This window comes from Oryzias latipes, chromosome 21 (assembly GCF_002234675.1).
Source record: "Oryzias latipes chromosome 21, ASM223467v1".
Taxonomy (NCBI): Eukaryota; Metazoa; Chordata; class Actinopteri; order Beloniformes; family Adrianichthyidae; genus Oryzias; species Oryzias latipes.
The window spans coordinates 24421024-24442468 of NC_019879.2; the positions used below are offsets into that span (position 1 = coordinate 24421024).

Here is a 21445-nt window from a genome sequence, read left to right on the forward strand (position 1 = left end):
TCTTCCATTTCAGAATATGAAAATGCGCATGGATTTTATTTCATTCACTTCTCAGGCATCATAAATGGGTCGTTTTGCACAACAGCCATCTTTATCTGCTTCACTGGAAATCAATGACTTGAACGTGCGAGTTTTTGTTAAGTATGGCGCTCTGCTTTTTATTTCTTTCAGATCGGGACTTCAGCATCCAGGTGAGCACGGAGCGACGGTCCTTCACGGCCGGTGAGCCGCTGGAGCTTCGCTGCACCATTGAGGCGCAGAACGTTCCAGAGCGTTTCTTCTCGGTGTCGTGGGTCTTCAGCAGCTCACCGGTGGCCGTGGTGGGCCCCAGTGCCGTGCCGGTCCTGGGCCCCGATTACGTTGCCCGAGAGGCCGCTGGTCTCATGACTGTGCGAAAAGAGAGTCCCAACGTGTACCTGCTGAAGATGCAACGCCTGAGCCCCGACGACGCCGGGAAGTACATCTGTCGCGTTACAGAGCGAGAGAAAACGCCCACAGGGGACTTCATTGACCGCAGCAAGAGGTCCCGCAACGTCCAGATCACAGTCCAACAAATCAGTAAGTAATGAGTTCACTGCCTATACTGACCCCGCCCCTATATGCTGCCTCATGAAAGGCCTACATTATGTACATGTGCTGTCTCTATTGTTAGCTTTGTGAAAGAGCAGGAAGGATGATGCTGCTCTTATTCCTGATGCGTTTTCTGTTTGAGTGGTTTGCCAAGGATTGGTAATGCAGCTTTGTTGTATTGGCATTGACTTTAATGGGAAGGGGTAACAATATAGGAGGATAATGGAGAGCCACAGAGTCCAGACTCAAGGAGGCTGAGCTACCAGCCATGAAATGAAAGTGTGGAGAAAGAAAAGAGGCAACGAAAGGCGTCTCGAGGGCCCTTTAAGTGGTTCTCTGGGTTAAATTAATATGTTCTGCTGGGGCGGACCTCTGCAACTGCCAAAATGCAGCTGGCCTTTGGGGGTGGATCAGTGGATCAAGCTCGTATGTGGTAGATACAAATGTACAAACCTATAAAACCACTATGCTAGATTTTTGAATATTAATCTGCTGCATTCCTGTCTCTTTATATCTTGGAAGAGTATGTTTATCAGTTCCTTAAAGGCAGTGGCCCCCAACCCTTCTCAGGTCACAAACCAGTTGAATCCCATAATATTTGCATGGACCAATCTGCTGTATGAGGCTGAAGTGGGCATCTGGTTGTACTCTACATTTTGTGTAGGAACCATGAAATGTGATTTAGATTTTCCCGTCATCCACCATCGTGACCCACTATATCCCTTTTGGGGTCACGGTGTTGCTGGAGCCTGTCCCGGCTACTGGTGGGCAAAGGTGGGGAACACCCTGGACAAGTCGCCAGTCTGTCGCAGGGCACACGATTATTCCCACACATTCACACCTAGAGACACTTTAGAGCAGGGGCGCTCACACTTTTTCGGATGGCGATCTACCTTCTAGACAACAAGCTCTAAAACACCTACCCCTCTTTCTTTCTCACTCAAGTGAATCATAAAGGCTTTTCTGCTGTTTCCTGACTGGCTATTTTCATCAATTAGAAACTTTCCAAATAAGTTTGATTTTTGTTAACTTTCTTAACTTGGGGTTTCAATTTAGCGTTCTGTGCAGCCTCTTTAAGAAAGTAGTGGATGTATTTTCAACTTATGAGCCAGCTACTTGACGTGTGCCCATTGACTGTAAATGAGAAGTGGACAGAGTAACTGTAATTTCACCTATAGAAAATGGTTTACTTCCAGCTACAACGAAATGAAGTCAATTCAGTCACCATTTTTTCGCAATACAGAAATCGTCATTTTAGAACAACAAATCGTCAGTAAGCAGGGATTGGTTCGAGTCGGTCTGAGTCAGTGTTTCTATGGCAACCTCTCTTGCCAATCAGGAGTGAGCCCGTTGGAAGACCACACTTCTACTACTTGAAAGCTTATTTCTCATTAGAAGTCTGTGGGATTATGCCTTTTTTGGGACCAGCGAGTACTCCCTTTTTAGAACCCGAGGTGTTGGAGGATCACTCAGTCCAGTTCCCATGCACAGTCAAAGCATGCATTGAGAATGAGTCGGATGTGGTGGGGAGAATCAAGTAGTTTTCCAAAATAAAACTACTTTTGGAATCAGATTATAAATAAAACACAGAAGCATAGCTGAGGTTTCTATTTCTCTGGGGCCTGGTATCAACCGGTCTGTGGTCTGGGGATTGAGGACCACTGCCTTAAGGTGTAATAACAACTACATAGCAAGTCTTTTGAAACAGCAGTTTGCCTTGATTCCAACACGTCATCAGTTCAGTTAGTCAAATAAACATGGCAGAGCCTGCAGGAGTCTCTGCAGGTTGTATATTTAAGAGAGATTGTTTTTAATAACAAAAGCCTTTATTGACTTGTAAAGATATTCACTGCATTCAAATAACCTACCAGCCATTGTTGCTGTAAAAGGATAGTCCAGGAAAAATTAGTTCTTCAGTGCAGCTGGCTTTTGTGGCATCTTGTTCCCATTTGCACACACAACTCTAGATGTGTGTCGTGGCTTTGAGTGTTAAAGTTAGAGTCAGACGAGTAATGAGAAGTGATCAGAGCTTGAGTTGGTAAATTAGCAAAAGGGACAGCAAAGACAAATGGTGGTAAACACCTCTGACAAACGAATGCTGATGGATAAGTTTACCTTTGGCACGATGAACCACGGAGGACTCAGCTGACAAACTGAATCTGTTTCTTGCTGATAGAAATTGCACCATTGTAAAGAGTAGAGGCTTAGGAAATAACAACAGAAAAAGGATATTTGAAGATGTATTTAAGAAAAAACTTTGTAGAAAACTATAGTTCCCCCCAAAAATGTGCTCCATATTTTACTTCTGCCATCACAACTGCAACCAAAGACTCAAATATTCTGGTCGTGTCTAGACGTTCATGAGTAATTCAATAACTGCAAGAAACCCAGCCCTTAGTTTTCCCTCAACCCTTCACACAATGTTTGTTTGATGAGGTTGGTTTAAATAACAATGATGGCTGAAAAGATAAAGACCTGGTCATGGGACAGCCAAACCTAAAAAAAAATAGATAGTAGGGCTGTTTCTGGGTGTTTCAGCTTTCAGAGCAGCCCATCTTGGAGCAATTTTTTTTAAAAATGATTAAACATAGACATATTTTCCCTGGACGGATAATCTCATAAGTCACCCAATGCATTTTGCATGGTGAAATTTCAAGTGGGACGTACCAACTGTTGACCAACTGATCAAGGTTACATCAAAATTAGTTGGGTACAAAATCAACTGGAAAGTTATTTTGGTTTCACCCATTTATCCACCCGCCTGATATTAAAGATCCACCACAATAAAAATCTTGTCTTTTGGTGTTTTTAACATGTTTTTGTTGCATTTTTATAATCATGGAGCATATATATTAAACAAAAAATTCAAAATTGGAATTCCGAAATATTTCTTTAATCAAATGGTGTGAATTAGGAGTAAACAAAACAGATGCGTTTGGGAAAAACTTGAAGGTGTCCCAAAGGCGCTACAATTGGCGGGCCACAAGCTCCCTGCTCCTTTCCATTCTGTTGCATACACTTGTAGACAAATGGATCCATGGACGTCTTCCTTTTCCTCGTCTGAGCTGGTATCTAACTCCAAACTGTACAGCTCCAATATTACTCACCATTTTTGTTGTTAGTTTGGGGTTATGAGGGGCTGTAAGATATAGGGAGAGAGAGTGTAAACGGATGTCGGGAAGCAGGGCAGGTTTTCTCCACGCCAGCAGTCCTGCTCACAACTCTTAGTCAAATTTCTATTAGGGTTGGGCGATGTCCCCTAAATTGGCCGTTGACGATGTTTGCTGTCAACCATTGGGATGGACGATGATATCTTCGGGGGGGGGTTAAAATTTTTGTTCTTATATAATTGCTACATTGTTACAAGAGCGCTAATTGTTACAGGAGCGTTATGTGTGGGAGATTAAGACTGCGATCCGTCCCGCAGCTCTAAGGGTACGAGCTACCGAACTCAGAACCGGGTCTAAAAGTGTGTGTCTGAGCAGAGCTCGGATCGTCAGCACACACACAGCGCTTTGGGGCGTTGTTAGCTTAAAGCAGAAATGTCGCTCAGTCCTTAGAAACTATTCAAACAATCACGTGGATTTGTGTTTCCAGTCGTTTTCCGACTAAATAAAGGCTGATGTTATTCCCACATGTTTACGTGCAGCCAGGATGCAGATTGCAGCGCCACCCAAAGCTAACGTTGTTAGCCCGTGTTAGCATACTGCTAATCCTGGCTTCTTTTCGGCTCCGTTCAGAAAAAGCACTGACCACACGGATTAAAATTCAAATGATGAGCGAACAGGTGCTTCATAATAACCGTAACATTATTAAAAGCACGTTTAGAAGATCCTCTCGTATATTACCGAGCTGACATGTCTATGTATATAGCCGCTCTGCGCTGTTTAACATTGTTCTGTATTGAATTGTTACATTCAATAAAGTTTGGAAAAAAAAATAGCCGCTCGGCGGAACTCACATCCTCTTCCGGTTTTTCAAACCCTATCGCGCATGTGCGAATGATTTATTCTGACCGAAAGTGTGACCTTAGTGAGCGTTTGTTATATTCTGAAAACATTTTTCTGGGCCCATGTACACGGTTGGATTCTAATCCGACCATTGATCCCATCAAGATGTTTTGCACATGTAACCTTATGGTGTCGACTCGCAGCGTGGCGGGGGCGTGGCATCACGATGGTGTCTCTCCATCGGGATGTCACTCACCCATCGCACAACCCTAATTTCTATTGAACAACTGTTTTTTATTTTGGCCAAAAAGGGCATAATTTGCAATTTAAAGGCCACTGGGAATACTTTACAAAAGATCAAAAGATGATTGGTGTGCCACACCCCTTAATCAAATCTTAGAGCCACTAAAATTAAAACTCTTGATTGAGCATAAAAAACAAATAATCCCTAAAAAAAACAAGGCATTTGTAACAAACATAATAAATGTATTTTTTTTACACTAACCTGTACATGTGTTTATTTTTGGTAATAAATAAAACTTTACTGTTTTTACTTGCATATTTATTTTACAAATATAATATATATTTTTTGATGGGAAGTTGGTCTCTTGTGACACCGGCCTCCAGTGGTCTTTTGATGAACTGCAATTCTTGCTACTTCCTGGTTGGCATCACATTCAGAAACAGAAGCAGGATTGGAACTGATACGGAACCAAACTGTGTGTGTGTTTATTTGTGTTGCAAAATTGGAAAGCTGAGCTCTGGAGAAACTGGGAATCGACTTGGTTGTGCAGCAAACCCTTGGCAGTATTTAGCCAACTGCACCAGGCTTTTTACTGATTTCCATTTTCAAATTAGCTTCAAGTGCCGACGCTAAAGGGCTGTCCACTGGTTGCAGAGTTTAATAACCAACCATCTCCTCTTTGGTCTCATCTGCCCAGAGGGATATGTTCTAGATGCTTTATTGGATTGTTTTCCTAGAGAGGAGGAGTTTTTGCTCTTTAGATTTTTTAAGATTCTACTGCTGCTAATGACAGATGTGTAAGATGGTGAAACAAGAGGTTTACTCATTAACAAATCACCATTTCTGCTTTTTGACTTACTTTTTGACATCATTTGGTCGTACTTTATTTCCTACTCATGGCTGTGTGTGTGTCCCTCCATCCTCCCTGCAGGTTTGTGTGGAACATGATTGAATATAGGACGTTCTTAGCTGTGGAAAAACCTATGAAACTCTCACAATTAAAGACAAAGGGAAAGAAAGGGATGAAAGGCTTCTCCTTTGTTCTTTTGAGTGATAGAAATAAGAAGCAAGTTTATTCTATTTTCACAGAGGGCTTATGCTTATTAGGAGGGTCGGTGAGCTGAGAGCGAGCAGCAGAGCTTGGCTGCAGGGAAGGGAAGAAAGTGAAAAAAGGAAAAAGACGGGAGCCACATGCTCAGGAGGCTGGAGAATTGGCTCTACGGGGGGAATAGATCTATTGGGTCAACGAGAGCTTCACGATGTTTGATGGATGTGGAAGTGACAAGAATTGAGATAAAGCACAAAACAGGAGTGAAGAGAAGACTTTTATCCCTCTGGTCTGATGTGCCACAGAGTCCTGTGATCTGAGCCTTCTTTTCCTGCCTGGTTGCGAGGTTGGTGAACAAACTAACAGGGTTCACGAAGAGAATCTCAACCCACTCGTACTAATTTATATCTCCTGTGTAGCCATCACTGTGTAGAGCCCGGGGCCCCGCACTCACAAACGCATGCCACTATACATGCATGCACATGAGCCTCACTTTGAAAGGATTGGGATGTTCTCCTGGGAAAAGAGACAGGGACTTGTTTTTCCTGCCGCACATGCCAAAATGGCTGCTGTGAGAATCAGACTGGAGTTGGATCCTGGAATCTTGAGCGCCAATTAGCATTAAATGAATCTTTTTCTTTTTGACCATTTCTTTTGCATGAAATGATGTTTGGATGAGAGACAAACTGCAGAGGACTTCAGTTGAGGCCCCACATATGTTCAGTTTTTCACTGCGTTTCACTTGGATTCAATTATTTGTAGCAGTCCAGCACAACAAAGGCTTTCCAACAAATAGATTTTCTATTTTCAGAGCTGCCTACTATGGCCACACATCTTGCTCTCTCTCTCAGCCTCTTACACACTCCCAAGCACACAGACATGTTGCTCCCACACTGCAAATAAACACTTTAAAGGATGGCGAGGTTTCATCCTAACAGGGCATCCATATGGAGGGGTGCAGCCAAGTCACATGACTTTGAATGAATTAATATGTAAGCTATGAGTTGATTTTTTTTTTTTCCTGTTTTGTTACTAGAGAGAAAATGCACACCAAAAAGTATTTTAATTTTGAAGTCCCACTCCAGTCATCTTTTGATCTACTGTGAAAGCGTTTCAAGTGGTCTTTTAATTAGGACGATGCTGTTTTTAGCCAAAATCAAAAGAACAATGTTTTCTAGGACTGATTCTGCCTGAGCGGGACTGTTAGCAGGGAGTTAGCCCGATTTATTTACCATCATCCCTTTGTTTACGCTCTCTCCCGCTAACTTTTAGCCCCTTACAACCCCAACCTAACATTACAGGTGCAACAATAATATAAAGACATAATATTAATATTGGAGCTATTCAGCCGTACAGTTTTGAGCCAGCTCAGACAAGGAACACAAAGACGGACACAGATCTATTTGTCTGCAAGTGATTGCATCAGAATGGAGCAGAGCAGGGAGCTTGTGGCCCACCGATCATCAGTTCTGATGAAGCTTTTTGGATGAGTAGTGAAACTTCTTCAAGAAAAGAAAGACGTCCAGTTGCCTTAAAGAAAAAAAACAAGCTTCGGTTTAATCACAAATATTTCAACCAATAGCTAACATGCTTGTGATTCAAATGAAATTCAAGCTGCAACAAGATTATCATTTGAGATAACTGCTTTAATCCTCAAAAACAGTTTGATTTATGCCACAAAAACAGGCAGATGGCTTAATCAAGTGCAGCAGGTTTATTAGCTCAGCTGAAAGTCTACAAATGACAGGCATGAGAGCATCAGAGGAGAGACAGGGTAGTCAAAGTCCAGGCGAGAGCCGCGGCAGGCAAACAGAGTTAGGGTCAGAAGAGATAAGATCAGGTCAAATACAACGCTCAGAAAGGAAGGCAGAGTGACACAAACAATACATCATACTGAGCTGTGGTTAGTGCAGAACCTAAGTATGCTGTGGTTGAGTGAATGAGAGTCAGGTGTGTACCATCCAGGAAGTGTGTGCTGGGGGTTGCTGGGAGTTGTAGTATGGATAGAACTCTGGGGACGGCTCCCGCCGGTGACCAGAGGGGGAGACAGAGTGCTGACTAATTAGTTTTGCTTATTTATATCTATGTTTTATATATTTATATATATATTTGGGAGCCGGTTTAGCTCGTGCTGGTTTGCGGCGCCTTCCGTCCGTGAAACCAGGGTTCGAATCCGGGCTGCTCCCTGTTGCCTTCTCTAACTCTGTGCCAGTCCTGAGCCCGGTTGCTTTGAGAAGGTTGCGTCAGGAAGGGCATCCGGCGTAAAACATTGCCAAGTTTACCATGCGACTTGTTCGCTGTGGCGACCCCTGATGGGAAAAGCCGAAAGAGGAAGAAGATATTTATGTATATATTTGTTATTTTTGTTATTTGTTTGTAAAGACTGACTCTGGATTTTTTTCCCAAACACAGAGAGCAACATCTCGATGTCCCTGTCCAGTAACTCCTCGGAGGTCCTGGAGGGCGACACGATCCAGCTGACCTGCTCGGTCCACTCCACCATAGGCACTCTGTCTTTTGTCTGGCAGTGGATAGAGAAGCAAGCAAGCGGACCGATCCAAGAAGTGGCCTCTGTGGATCGGGAAGGCACGATTCGGCACGGTGCCATGTACAGGGACCGCGCCAGTTACGGCGAGATTCGTGTGGAGAAGATGCGAGGGGACACCTTGACTTTGTCCTTATACAACGCCCTGCCTGCGGATGAGGGACAGTACCGCTGCACAGCCACTGAGTGGATTCAAATCGGCACTGAGCCAGATCTAAACTGGGAGAAGATTGGAGAGAAAACAGCTGCCGAGACGATCAGCGTGAAAACTGTTGGTAAGTGTTTGAACCTAGTTCAGAAAAAAAAAACCCAGTCTGTGGTCAACAAGGCATGTAAACTTTCTGGTCGGTCCAGTTCTTTCACACACTTGAGCTCAGAATAACTGATAATTCTGCTTGCCTCAGCAGCGCCACAAAGTCCACTTAGTTGAATAAGCCATGGTTTATTCATGCACCGCTTAGGGGAAAGAGCTATTATGACAGACACACACTCTATGACACCACCTGCCTCATGTCAAGAACAGCGCTTCCATGACAACCACGATGGAGCCTCACACACTCATATGGATTAGTCGGAATTATTAGAATGGAAATGCAGCGCCACAGTGTTTCACAGTCTGGGGCTCTCCTCTTTCACTGCTGAGTTAAGCTGAACATCTACAGCTCAGGCTGAGGAAACCACTGGAGCGGAGCTGGCAGGAGCTGGCAGGCCAAAAGCAACGGGTGTGATGCCGGAGCGCGCACACACTCCACTAACGGCTTAGCTCCCTGCAGCAGCATGCAGAGAGGAGATGTCAAGTTTTAAGTGGCCATTTGTCAAGTAGGGCCAACAAGAGAAACATTAGTTTGAGAAGCAGGAGACACAGTAGACGTGTGAGGGAAGGAGTCCAAAAGCTTCTGGTCTCATTGCCGTCAGAATCATCAGCATTAACTCTGCTTCTCCTCCATGCTTGTTGATCAAACGATTTCGGTATGTGCAGTGTGGGGTGACGGTCATTGTGTTTCCATCATTTTTCTCACATTAGCCTCCAGCCATAGATTTATTGGAGCCAAGCTGGATGTACACATAAAGCTCTTTTTTCTTTTTTAAATCCCCCTTTCATTTCTTTATTTTTTCTTTAAAAAAACATTTTTCACCCCCAATTTCCACTCTCAAGTTCAGGCTGCAACCATATTATCAGAGCCCCTGGATCTTATTCAGTCTGTTGCCATTTCCTTCACAATCCGATGGGAATGGAACAGGAATGCCCTCTGGAAGCTGGATGTACTGGTTGCCACAGTGAAGACAAAAGGTGCTCTGCTGAGAGTCATCTTTCCATCTGATTGGCTTAAGAGGCCCCCAGGGAAGTCTGGGACATGTGCATAAATGAAAAGCCTTCGTAAAAAGCCTGCAAGCAAGCATACGGTGTAAACTGACTGGCAGGGTACTCCGAAGGACAGCACGAAACCAAAACGAGGATAGAGTTATATGGAAATTGTGAAATCCTCTTTTCTGTCGTAGAGGCATGTAAAGTGTGAGAACCATAGATGGATGGATGAATGGAAGGGAAGAAGGGTGCTGGGAGATGAGAGATGGAGCAAGAAGAGAGTTATTGTCCGTAAGGAGAATTATGGCCACAGGCTGTAGCTAAGTCTGGACGGAAAGACATCGATTACTGTGAAGGACACCAGCAGCGATGGCAGTCAGAGGACGCGAATAAGCTGAGCTGTTGACAAACAAAATATAAGAGAAATCGGCCAAATCAATGATGGAACTAAAATCTGCACATCTCCGTGCTGCTTTTTGCTTTCTTTCCCGTGTCCAACCAGCATCCTCAGATTCAATTGTATAATTTACAATCACTGAAAAAAAAAGGAAGCATGGGATGTAATAGTGAAGTTCTTTAGAGAAAAAGGGAGTTTTCTCATCTCACTCTCATCTTTGTTCCCTGTGCAGGTGTGTCTTGCCAATATCAAGCACTGTTGGGTGAATGTCTTTAACTCAGTGGGGACAGTTAAGACTTGGCAAGGAGCTTGGCGTAGACTGAACAGCGGCTCTTAGAGAAAATATTTCCCCCGGGCTTTCTTTGTTGGATCATCATTCATTTTAAAATGCACTCTCACAAGAGCTACTCATACGAAACAAATGTCTTTACGTTGGTGCCATCATTATACAGCTACTTCTGAAGAGCTAGTTCACCATCAAACAACCTGAAAGAAAGTCATCTGTAGATGGTTCTGCTCCACCTGCATCACGAGAGAGCAGACTTCATCACAGGTTCGGGCTAATCTACTCTTCAAAATAAAAGCATTGTCTCTGAACTAATCCGCCGAGCCCGGTATAAAGCCGTGTTCAAACTGACTGCCGTTCAGGCATCAAATTCCCGCTCGCTGCATCTTTTTTTGACGCACCATAAATTTGTGTTCGCTGTCGAATTCGATGCTCAATGTTTGTCCTAAAGTTGTGTTCATTTGGGAGAAGCCGCCGACAACTTTTTAACCTCATCGCTACATGGAAGCACTGACAGTATATCTCAATTACAATCCACAGAAGACACGAATGGTGTTGAGAAATTGGGTTTATTTATTTTTGAAAAGTTCTACAGAGGCATCGGTAAACACATCTCCGTTTCTGGGTTCATGAAATCATTGTCTTTTTTTTTCTCCTTTACGGCTACCGTTACTTTCTACTGCAAAACGATACGAGAACGCTCAGATTCTCTTCCATGTTTTTAATTCATGCTTCTTCTCCTGGTTGCTGTCAGGAGCAAATACTGATACACAAACCTGCAGTGCCCTCTACTGGTTGTTAGCAGGATATTAACTAAAATATGTTATATCTGAGGTTGCTGTTACATTCTATAGGCAATTTTGCTTAATTTTGAACAATCCGATTCGTTCCAATATAGTGACCCCTAAATCGATTCCAGTATATCTTTAGCCAAAAATTGTAAACAGTGTGAGACTTCCGCAGGGCTGACATTACTGCCTGCTGCTTCAGCGGGGCAAGTGCGAGAATGGTAAATTACCTATACTTACCTAGCTCTTTGCTACCTTTTTAGAAGCTCAAAGCGCTTTACAGTCGCATTCAGCTGTTCACACACAAATTCACACGCTGATGGCGTCTCCGCTGCCTTAAACTGGCGCCGACCCATAACCTCTCAGGAGCAATGTAAGGTTCAGTGTCTTGCACTAAGACACTTTTACACATGGGCAGGCAGGGTGGGAACTAAACATGCTTCCACATAGTGGTCGACCGCTCTACTACTGTACCGTGGCTGCCTCTAAAGAAGTACCTGGACAGTATTTCCACACATTGCACCGTAATGATGGCTTACCGTATTTTCCGGACTATAAGTCGCACCGGAGTATAAGTCGCACCAGCCCAAAAATGCATTATAAAGTAGAAAAAAACACAGATAAGTCGCACTGGACTATAAGTCGCATTTTAACTTTCACAACCTTATATGACACAATCATAGCAGACTGTTTATCTAATAATTTCACAGTAATTTTTTCTCAAACTTATTTATTTATTCTTTTCATGAAGCATCATTGGCCAACTAATACTCTGTTTTCAGCCTGTAATTGTAGAAACAGTTTTCACTTTTATTGCATTTCTGAATTTATGAAATCATTGGAAAATAGAATATTATGTTGTTAGCCTTCAAGATCTTACTGTAAAAAAAAGTTTGCTGATTCTCTGAGTCACTTAACATCCTGTTAACACTTAACATACCTCAAACATCAAATTGACCCAGAAACATCATCTCTGTTCCTCACAAATGAACATAACAGGAGGGTTAACAATGTATTTATTTCAATTTATTTCTAATATAAGTCGCTGCGGAGTATAAGTCGCACCCCTTGCCAAACTATGAAAAAAAGTGCGACTTATAGTCCGGAAAATACGGTAATCGTTTTTTGTTCCGCGTTTTTTATTTCTCTACCATAACATGTGTGTTGTCCACTGTGCCGGGGCTTGGTCGTGACATCACGCATGTCAAAAAGATGAAAATTTACAATCTTCATCTTATTGCAAATAAACATACCCTGCCCCAATCCAAATGTTATCTTCCCAATATCAGTACGTAAGGGTTAATGGCCGACGAAGTGTGCGTTATTACTTTCTAACGCACGCCGTGGAAGCCTGAACCGTCCGACGCAAAGCATAATTCCACGAAGTGCGTTAAAAAGTAATAACGCACACTTCGAAGGCCATTAACCCGCTTATACCATGGTCACTTACAAAACCAATACATAGTAACCAGTTTTTTAGTCCTTAATTCTTGTTTTTTTTCCGATTTGGATCGCTTTTCTCACAAAAAGTGGACTGTTTGTTACGTGATGCGGCAGCGCATCGTAACAATTAGTCCGCGCAGCACCACCGCTGCAGTCAAGATTTGGGGATATATATATGCTGATCTTTCCGATGGGTTGAATCAAGCATCAGTTCAGAGAGAAAGTTCACCTCTTACCGCTTGTTTTTGATGAAGTAAAATTTTGTTTTAAAGAAGCCGGCGCAGTGATACAAAACATTTAAGCTAGGTGACCGGAACTTCTTTTTTCACCGTGCGGTTATCAGGTTTTAACACACACCCAGCATCCAATCAGATCCAATCTGAATCCAATCCAGTATTCACCCGGACCATGGTATAAAATTGATTTATTTCATTTAAAAATGATTTTATAATGGTATAGGTCGTTTCATTACCAAACTTACCTCAGATAGATCAGTCTAGTTGGATGGTAGGACTATAAAACAATACATTGATACGTCGATGAAACGTTACTCACCTGATGTTCTCAACTTTCTTTTTCCTTTCTTTTACCATCCCATAGAGTCTTCTTTCATGCTGTCTGCCTCATCTCGGACGCCCTCCATAAGCTATGGAGAATCCTTTGACATCCTGTGTCTGGTCAAACCACGCCACAACCCGCGTGTCCCCACATCAGTCACCTGGCGCTTCATGCCCTACAGCGCACAAGATGAAGGCGAGGATCAGGGAACGTTCAAGGACCTAGTGACATTCACCCGTGAAGGCACGCTGCAGTGGGGAGAGCAGCTGATTGGTCTGGGCACCCGCACCACTGTGGACCGTTCCCACTCCAACACGAACTTCCGGCTGTCTGTAAAGCGTGCGGGGCCTCGCGAGGCGGGAAAGTACCAGTGCACGGCCGTCCTGTGGAGGAAGAACTACGACAACAGCTGGACTGAAGTGGCCAACCGCACCTCCAACCTGCTTGGCATTAATGTCATAAGCCCAGGTAAGGCTGCATGACAACCCCCCTACTTTTGGGAAGGAGGAGAGTGCACCTAATTAAAACAGACAAACACACAAACAGAGATCAGCACAAGTTTAGACGCACACACAGGAAGAATCCACCAGAGCTTACAGGATTGCTGCTCTTTCTAATTGCGCTTAGTCTTTGGTTTAGTCACTAATTGGAGTGTCTGTGGATGGATTTATGTGTGTGTGTGTGTGTGTGTGTGTGTGTTTGGTTGGAGGACTGGGTAGAGTCTCCTAATGGAGTGTGATGTTAAATTGCTAAATATCCCACAGGAAGAGAGAACGAAGTAAAAGTAGCAGACAAAAGGCAAGGAGCGAGAAAAAGGATGGAGGAGCATAGAGAGCGGTCGGTCTCTCCTTGAACCGATTTCCTCTGTGGAGGCATTAAACTGTCTGCACCGTCTTCCCGGCCCTTTGTGCTCCGCACCCATTAAGACACAACCCAATTAGGGGAGGACCACAAACAAAAAGTGCACACAACTCATGTTTTCACCAGCTTGTTGTGGACAAACTGGATGATGCTTTGTTTATTCAAAACAACATGGCAAGAAAATAGTAATTGAGCTTATAAAAGTATAAACATTTAATTTTTTAGGCTGTTAAAGACCTTTTTCCGTGAAAATTGAGTTTTTGGTGTTTTTAACATCTTCTTGTGGACCTTTCTGATCAAGAAGGACATATACAAAGAAAAATTAAGCTTAAAATTGCATTTATGACTATATTTTTATTCAAATTGTTGTGAATCAGGAGCAGACAAAAAAATGCAGTTTGAAAAATCTGGGCAGACCACAAGCTCCTTGCTCTGCTCCACATTCTCAGATGGATAGATCTACACAGGGTTGCTCCGCATCAACTGTCCCGTCCACAACAACAAGGCAAATTTCTAATAAATTCCTGCCGCTCTGCAGAAACTATGTTCTAGAAAACGCCACAGGTTTTTTGATTATGGCTAAAAACATCATTAGCATAATTAAAAAAACACTTGGAACAGTTTGAAAATAGATCAAAAGATAATCAGAGCCAGTCTTGAAAGCAGTCCAGCTGTAGTGGGGCTTACTGTTGTCAAATTTAAAGTGTTGCGTCCAGCGTCAGCCAGAGGCACACGGACACTCGCTCTGCAGAGCCGGTCTCTCGTTCCATGCTGCTATTGATTCAAGCAGATGCAAACAGATGTGGCACGCTGCAGATGTAAACTCACAAACAGCTCTGCGAGCAGAGGTTCTCCCCCGGCTGGTGACCGACTGCACTCTGACCCTAATCATTCAGGCAGAGCCGACGGCTTCCCCAGCCCCATCGGGACTTATTTAAAAATCAACCTATCATCCTGAATGCTCAGTTACGCTCTCCCAAGTGTAAGAGTGACTTTGGTTTACCTCAACTACAGAAATCTTGGACACACGCGCTCACACCGACAGGTTTTTTTCTTCACTTCCTCCTTCACTCTCTTTCTCTCCACAACAGAGTTATCAGTTACCTTGGTGATACCATTGGTATCCGTGACGATGTGATCAGTCGCTGACTGAAATCCAATCAGTAACTATAGCGGTGCGATCATCTAGTGTGTAAAGGTGCTGTTGCACAAGAGAGTGATTCTCCAGGAGAAACTGCCCTCGGACTAGTATTTCCTCTTTTTGTTTATTTTCTGGTTTTGCATCTAGACTTCTCTTTTTCTCCTTTCCTCTTCATGACCTTTTTTTACCTCTTTCCTCATGTCCCTAAATGTTAACCACTTCTGGCTAAACGAGCATCTGTTTTTTTCTTTAAAGGTGGATTAAGCAGCCGTAAGTGTAATCAAGTGAGACAAAAAACACAACATCTGACCAGATGCACAATTGAAACTGGAAATCATGCCGGCACTGGTTCTTTTATACATACGTGCGTGTTAGATTTATAGCATGAGTGCCCTTGCATCATGTGACGTCTTTCAAAGACCTTTCACATGCTTACAGTGCACAGGGGGGACTATCTTACCCCTGACTCAGAGAAACACAATGACCGAACTGCCCCCCTCAGCCTTTTGTCTCATCTTGAGGGGAAAGTTGCAACGTTCACATAAGACTATTTTCAAATGACTCTTCTTTTTCTATGATTTGGGAACTTCAAAGAGAAAAAACAATGAACAGAAATTGCACCCCTGATCCAATATCCGTAGATCTGGAATTAGCCCAAGGGCAAAGCTGGATGCGGATAAAAGCTGCAGCAAAGCCAGCGAGGCTGGTCAGCACTATGTTTTGTCAGATTGTGCCTGTCGCAGACCCACCACCTGTCCCATGTAGTATTACAGGCTACTAAACCAGAGTTCATCTCTGCGCTAACCTTTAAAAAAACACTCCGATCATCTTTTTGGTCTATTGTAAAAGCGATCTTAGTGGTCTTTTAATTAGTGCTGTTATGCAAATAATATTTTGAGCGATTTATAAATCATGACCTGTCATTAATTATGCTAATTATTCATTGTGGCTCAGTAAAAGATCATAACAAAACTAAAATAGAACCTTTATGAAGTTTTTATTTTATTATAACAGACTTCTAACCTTTTCTTTTACACCACCAAGGGCTAGACAGTTTTTTAATCTCGAACCATTGAGAAAAAACAAAAACAAACATTAGGGCCAGAGTGCTCCAAAATGAACAAAAAACCACAGGAACACTTTTCTGAGCAATCCAGAAAGTATTGACGACAAACCTCCTATTAATACCATAACACATACGTTGGCATTTGTTTATTCCAAAGTTTATCAGAACAGCAAGACGACAAGAAAAGACTTGAATAATTTGCATTTTCCTTTAACCAGTTTTTGAATGTGATCATTTTGATGACTGGAAAGCATCAGAAAACAGAAGAGAATGGAAGTAGGAGATGTGACGCATTCATTTATGATTAGGGACACCTTGTCTGGCTGTCTTACATTATAGCATTTTTGTTTTTGGGTTAGTTTTGTGAAGAACTATAAAATAACACATTGTTGACATCACAGCAGTAAAGAGCGTATGGGGACACTGACTGAGACCAATAGATAGATAGATTGATTGATAGATAGATGACTTTATTAATCCCACAATGGGGAAATTTCATTTATCTCTGGCAGCAACACGACATTCAGAAATTATCTATATAATATAACATCAATAAAGGACATCACAAATGACATTTATATTAATTAAAAATATTACTAAAATTATTATGAAAAATTATCAAAAATGAGATTCTTATTAAATAAAGAAATAAATATTAAATATTAAATACAGCTGCAAAAGTGTAAAGGTATTACACTTAATAATACATTCATTATAATATAATTATAATACGTCATACATTACACTTGTAATGCATGACGTGTTTCAGCTGAGTTTAAAGGAAACATTCCTGTTAGTAATTACCTAAATTATAATGTGCTAATTGTCCTATAACTAATTACCGTAGGTACTATTAACGCCATAATTTGACACCACTAATTTTATTTATGTTTATTCTGTTTAAGCCAAAACCCCAAAAAAAAGAAATGCAAGTAAAGCTTAATTTTTATTTATTTTTATGCTCTCCATCATGAGAAAAAGGCCATAAGAGAATGTTGAAAACACCACTTTTACCAGAGTGGGCCTTTAAAAGATTCAAGCATAGGTTCGGCGAAAGGAAAAAACTTAAAATCTCCCTGCATACATTTCCAACTTGTACACACACAGCGAAATGATAATTACTTTTATGTGGAACAAGATTCAATATTAGCCCTCACACCACAGGACATCCATGCACATACAGAGCACTGCAACCCAAACAACATGCAGCCTCCTGAGCAGCGGCAAAAATATTAGATTTCACGTGAATGAGTTTTCCCTCTGTCTCTTTCTGGAATGCAATAATGGCAAACACTTGTTCATCTCAGCTGATCTTCGGAGAAGCTCGGGTCTCTGCCACACAATCTAATATTATTCACTCATAATAGAAAAAACACACATGCCAGCACACACAGAGCTAATTATGCAGAGTTTTCCCCCGTTTAGATTAATGATGATTTGGGGAGATCGATACACATTTTTCTCATCAACTGAATGCGCACAGAGCTGCGTTGTGTGTTTGGAGCGAGGAGCAGGATATTAAGTCTGTCTGGTTATTGGCTGAGTTAGAATAATGATGGTTATAATAGAGGGAGGTGTCCCACTTCAGGTTTCTCGTCATCTTTCCCCCCTCAAACTTTCCTCTAGCTTATAAAGCACCTCCATGCAGAAATAGGCTTTTCTCCCTTCATGCTTTGGGCTATCTCACCGTGCTTTACGCCGTGTCTGTGCCGTGGCAGATTGCACGATATCCTCTCATTTCATGTCATTGATGTAGTATCCGCTCAGCCTCTGTAGATGACGTTTGCACCCCCCCCCCCAATAATTGGAGATTCCAGCTTATCAGGTCAGGAGCAGGAGGTGTCTATCTTCATTATAGCCTGGTTCTTCACCTCCCAACTGTATTGTTTTCCCTCCATCTCCCCCCTATTGTCTTCTTTTTCCGTCACTTTCACTTAACTGCACCCCCCCCGCCTGCCCGCCCCAACATCATTTCCACTCGTGATTTTTCAATATTTCATAATTCCCTTTTCTTCCCCCTCACAATGCTCCCCTTCATATTTACATTTGCCTCTAAATAGCTTCCCCGGCACCGTCTTTATATAATGAATAATAAAGATGGGGCACGTGTTTGCACAGATTAGCCGCTAGATCACAGCGACTGTTTGCGTGAAAGATCTTCGCATTTTTGGCTGCTGTTGATTTACGACGGACGCAAGCTCACCTGAAGCCAAGGATGTGTGGGGATGCAGCTTCATATATTCAAATAATCAGAGTTTGCGTAAATGCTGTCTGTTGCACATAACCCCAAAAGGTCATAAGGTGTGATAAATAGACTTGGAAGGGTCACTCGGACAGAAAATACTTTGATAAAAGGCTTTTGATTAATCACGTCTTTTTTCCAGGCGTTCAAGGTCAGATTCCTCCCCTGGAGGAAAAAAAAAACCCTCACACTGTCCGCTGTTCGCTCTCACACACACACACACACACATATGATATTCTGTCAAAGATAATCCAATTTTGGCTTCATTTCCATGTTCGGCCCAATCTGCAGACACAATGAGATTCTCTGTGCTGCGTCGCTCCATCTTTCTTAAGCACACGTGTGTGCGTGCGCACATGGCGGCCCTCCTGCGTCCTGCTGCTGCTGTAATTGAAGTCGTAACTCAGAGCCAGGTACAGTGCTGCTCCTCATGTAAATCACCGGCTAATGGCAGCAGAAAGAACTGCTTCCTTCTAAATACACTGGAGCTCACCTGGTTTTGGCCCAACGCATCGGCCCTCTGGACATCCAGGTCTTTCTGAAACGCAAGCGTAGCTCAAAAAATAATAAATATACAAATAGAGGCTTTTTCCTTTTATATTGTTTTTATATAAAAAAGGAAAAGGCCAGTTATTTTAGTCTTGATCTACTCCATAATAGGAGTGGGATTATATAAATTTGATTTTTCCCACTTGTTTTCCAGCAATACATCAAATTCTACTGCCATTATTTAATAATCATATTTAGTGACCCTAATGTGACCCAAGTGTGTATTTTATGCATCATGAGTTATGATTATAGATAAATACACTTTTATTTTCTTTGTACATAACGTACATCAATGCTGTTCAGTATTTTTGTAATGAGTTTGATATATGTGTGAAATGTTGTTGTATTGTTTAAAATCAAAGCTAGAAATTAACCAATAAAATCAAATATAAAAAATCAATAAAAATGAAAATAAATTCATGAAATTTTTTTGCATGATTTTTATAAATATTTATATTTTTGGCCTTATCTTTAAACACACAAAGCACAGATAGATGGTAATGAATTGTTGTTAACTGAAACAACCAGTTTCATGTATAAAGCATTACAGTAAGGAAATAAAAACTGAATGTAAAAAATGAAGAAGAAAAGCACAAAAGACACTTTGATAATATTTGTTTAATTCATTTTTTTTCTGTGTAATATACATCCAAGGCAAGAAGCAATGAAAAAAACTAAACATTTTTTCTTCTTCATGGGGTTGTAAACTTTAGAGCTTTTTACCCAGTGTACTTTTTTTTGTTAAAGTAATTTTCTTCCTGCTCTTGGTTTATTTCCTAATTGTGAACCGTCCTTCTATAATCACACTTTTAATTCAACAAAGATTACAAGAAAATGATTTACTTGCATGCGACCCCAGGATCTCCTAGACTGTATGGTGCAGGACCATCTAATACCCTGGATTTTATTATAATGACACATTCTTACAATTTTAATTTATTTATCTGCCAAAGTAAAAAAGCTGATAAATATGATTATTTTATAAAGAAAATGTATTGTACGACACGACTGGTACGTCTCTGTAGTGGGGAAGCAAGAGCTAAACGCTACTAATTAACTGGCTAAATTGGAGAGCTGTCCGTGCTCCATACACCGCACGACTCCCAACAGTCTCAGAAAGAGAAGCAAAGAGAGAGGGGCAGATTACGTAATCTCCTTTCCGGCATCAAAGCCCATTTATTTTCACACCCACAAACAGCCAAACAGCATGGAACGTCACTTAAGTTCACAACCCTCTGACTCAAGGTTTCACCAAAAAGCTCTACACTTCCCATGAGCCTTTGGGGCTGAAGGCGGGGCAAACCCCCAGATCGTCACAGTATGAATCCAATGTGTTCTGAAGATGATAGAAAAAAATATGTATTTTTCAAATAACAAATCATTCAAATGCAATGCATTATGGTCTATATTCACCAATCCAATGAGCATTGATGCAAACTAGTTTTATGCAGAGTCCTCTGGGAAATTTCCAGGACACTGGATTTTGGAATTGTAGATTCGGACACTCCAAAAAAGGTGAATGTCTTATATATTGCACTAAGTAGAGAGGGAACTAGGATGAGGAAATTGGAATTTGCTTGTTTGCTCTGCACCAGAGTCCAGATGAGCTTTCATATCTGCACAACATAAACAGACCGTCCCAGGAAGCAGGTTTTGGTCTAAACCAAACTGTTCTGACAGGAATCACTGAATTCATTGAATCATTCTCAAGTCTCATCCAAATTTAATTTAGCGAAAAATGTGTTTGGGTACTAGAAAAGTTCAAAGATTAGACTTATCCCAAAGATGAAAGTTAAATTAAGTTTACGTGGTAGCTTCTTATTGAATAAATATAATTCAAATTGAATATTAATGCACATATAATTAGTCTTTTGTACACTTGATCTCTGATCCCTGAAGATAAGCGAAACTGACTAAATGTGTTTCCAACAGAGCAACACTGTTTACATAAAGGCCTGCATTCTTTATCAAAGGTTGACAAATAGTTGCACCCACCTTCAACTTAAGCAGCAAAGGAACAGAACTTCTGTTTTCAACGCGTCACTGTGGTTTGTTTTTTTAATTTATTTATTAATTCTGATTAAGACTTTATCATTTTTAACTATTTTTCCCTGTTTACCTACTGTCATCCACATTTGACAGCCAGGCAAGAAGACCAGACCCATATTTAGGTCACCGAGATTATTTTAGCTACAATAGAAGAAAATTAAACTATATGATTCTCTTTGCAACTATCATTAAATTAATTCCGATTTCTATTCTGGTCATAATGATATTTTTGATGAACTGGAATAAAGATGAAAAGCGCTAATATCCATCTGACACAATGGGACCATGGATTCGTCACTGCTTTTCGGATGGAAACTCTTATTATTTTTTTCTTATTTCTGTAGGAGACATTTTTAGATGAGGGGACCTCGTCCATCATAGTTTCACTGATCTCTGTCCACA

General features: G+C 41.6%; 1 protein-coding gene across 1 annotated transcript in view; it reads left to right on the plus strand.

Moving 5' to 3' along the window:
* The window catches only part of LOC101171453 (immunoglobulin superfamily member 3), a 115570-nt gene that overhangs the window by 74502 nt on the left and 19623 nt on the right, over positions 1 to 21445 (plus strand). The window contains exons 4-6 of the mRNA XM_023950580.1: positions 172 to 558; positions 8225 to 8632; positions 13178 to 13603. Coding sequence (XP_023806348.1) covers positions 172 to 558; positions 8225 to 8632; positions 13178 to 13603 — 1221 coding nt within the window. The remainder of the gene's footprint in view (positions 1 to 171; positions 559 to 8224; positions 8633 to 13177; positions 13604 to 21445) is intronic.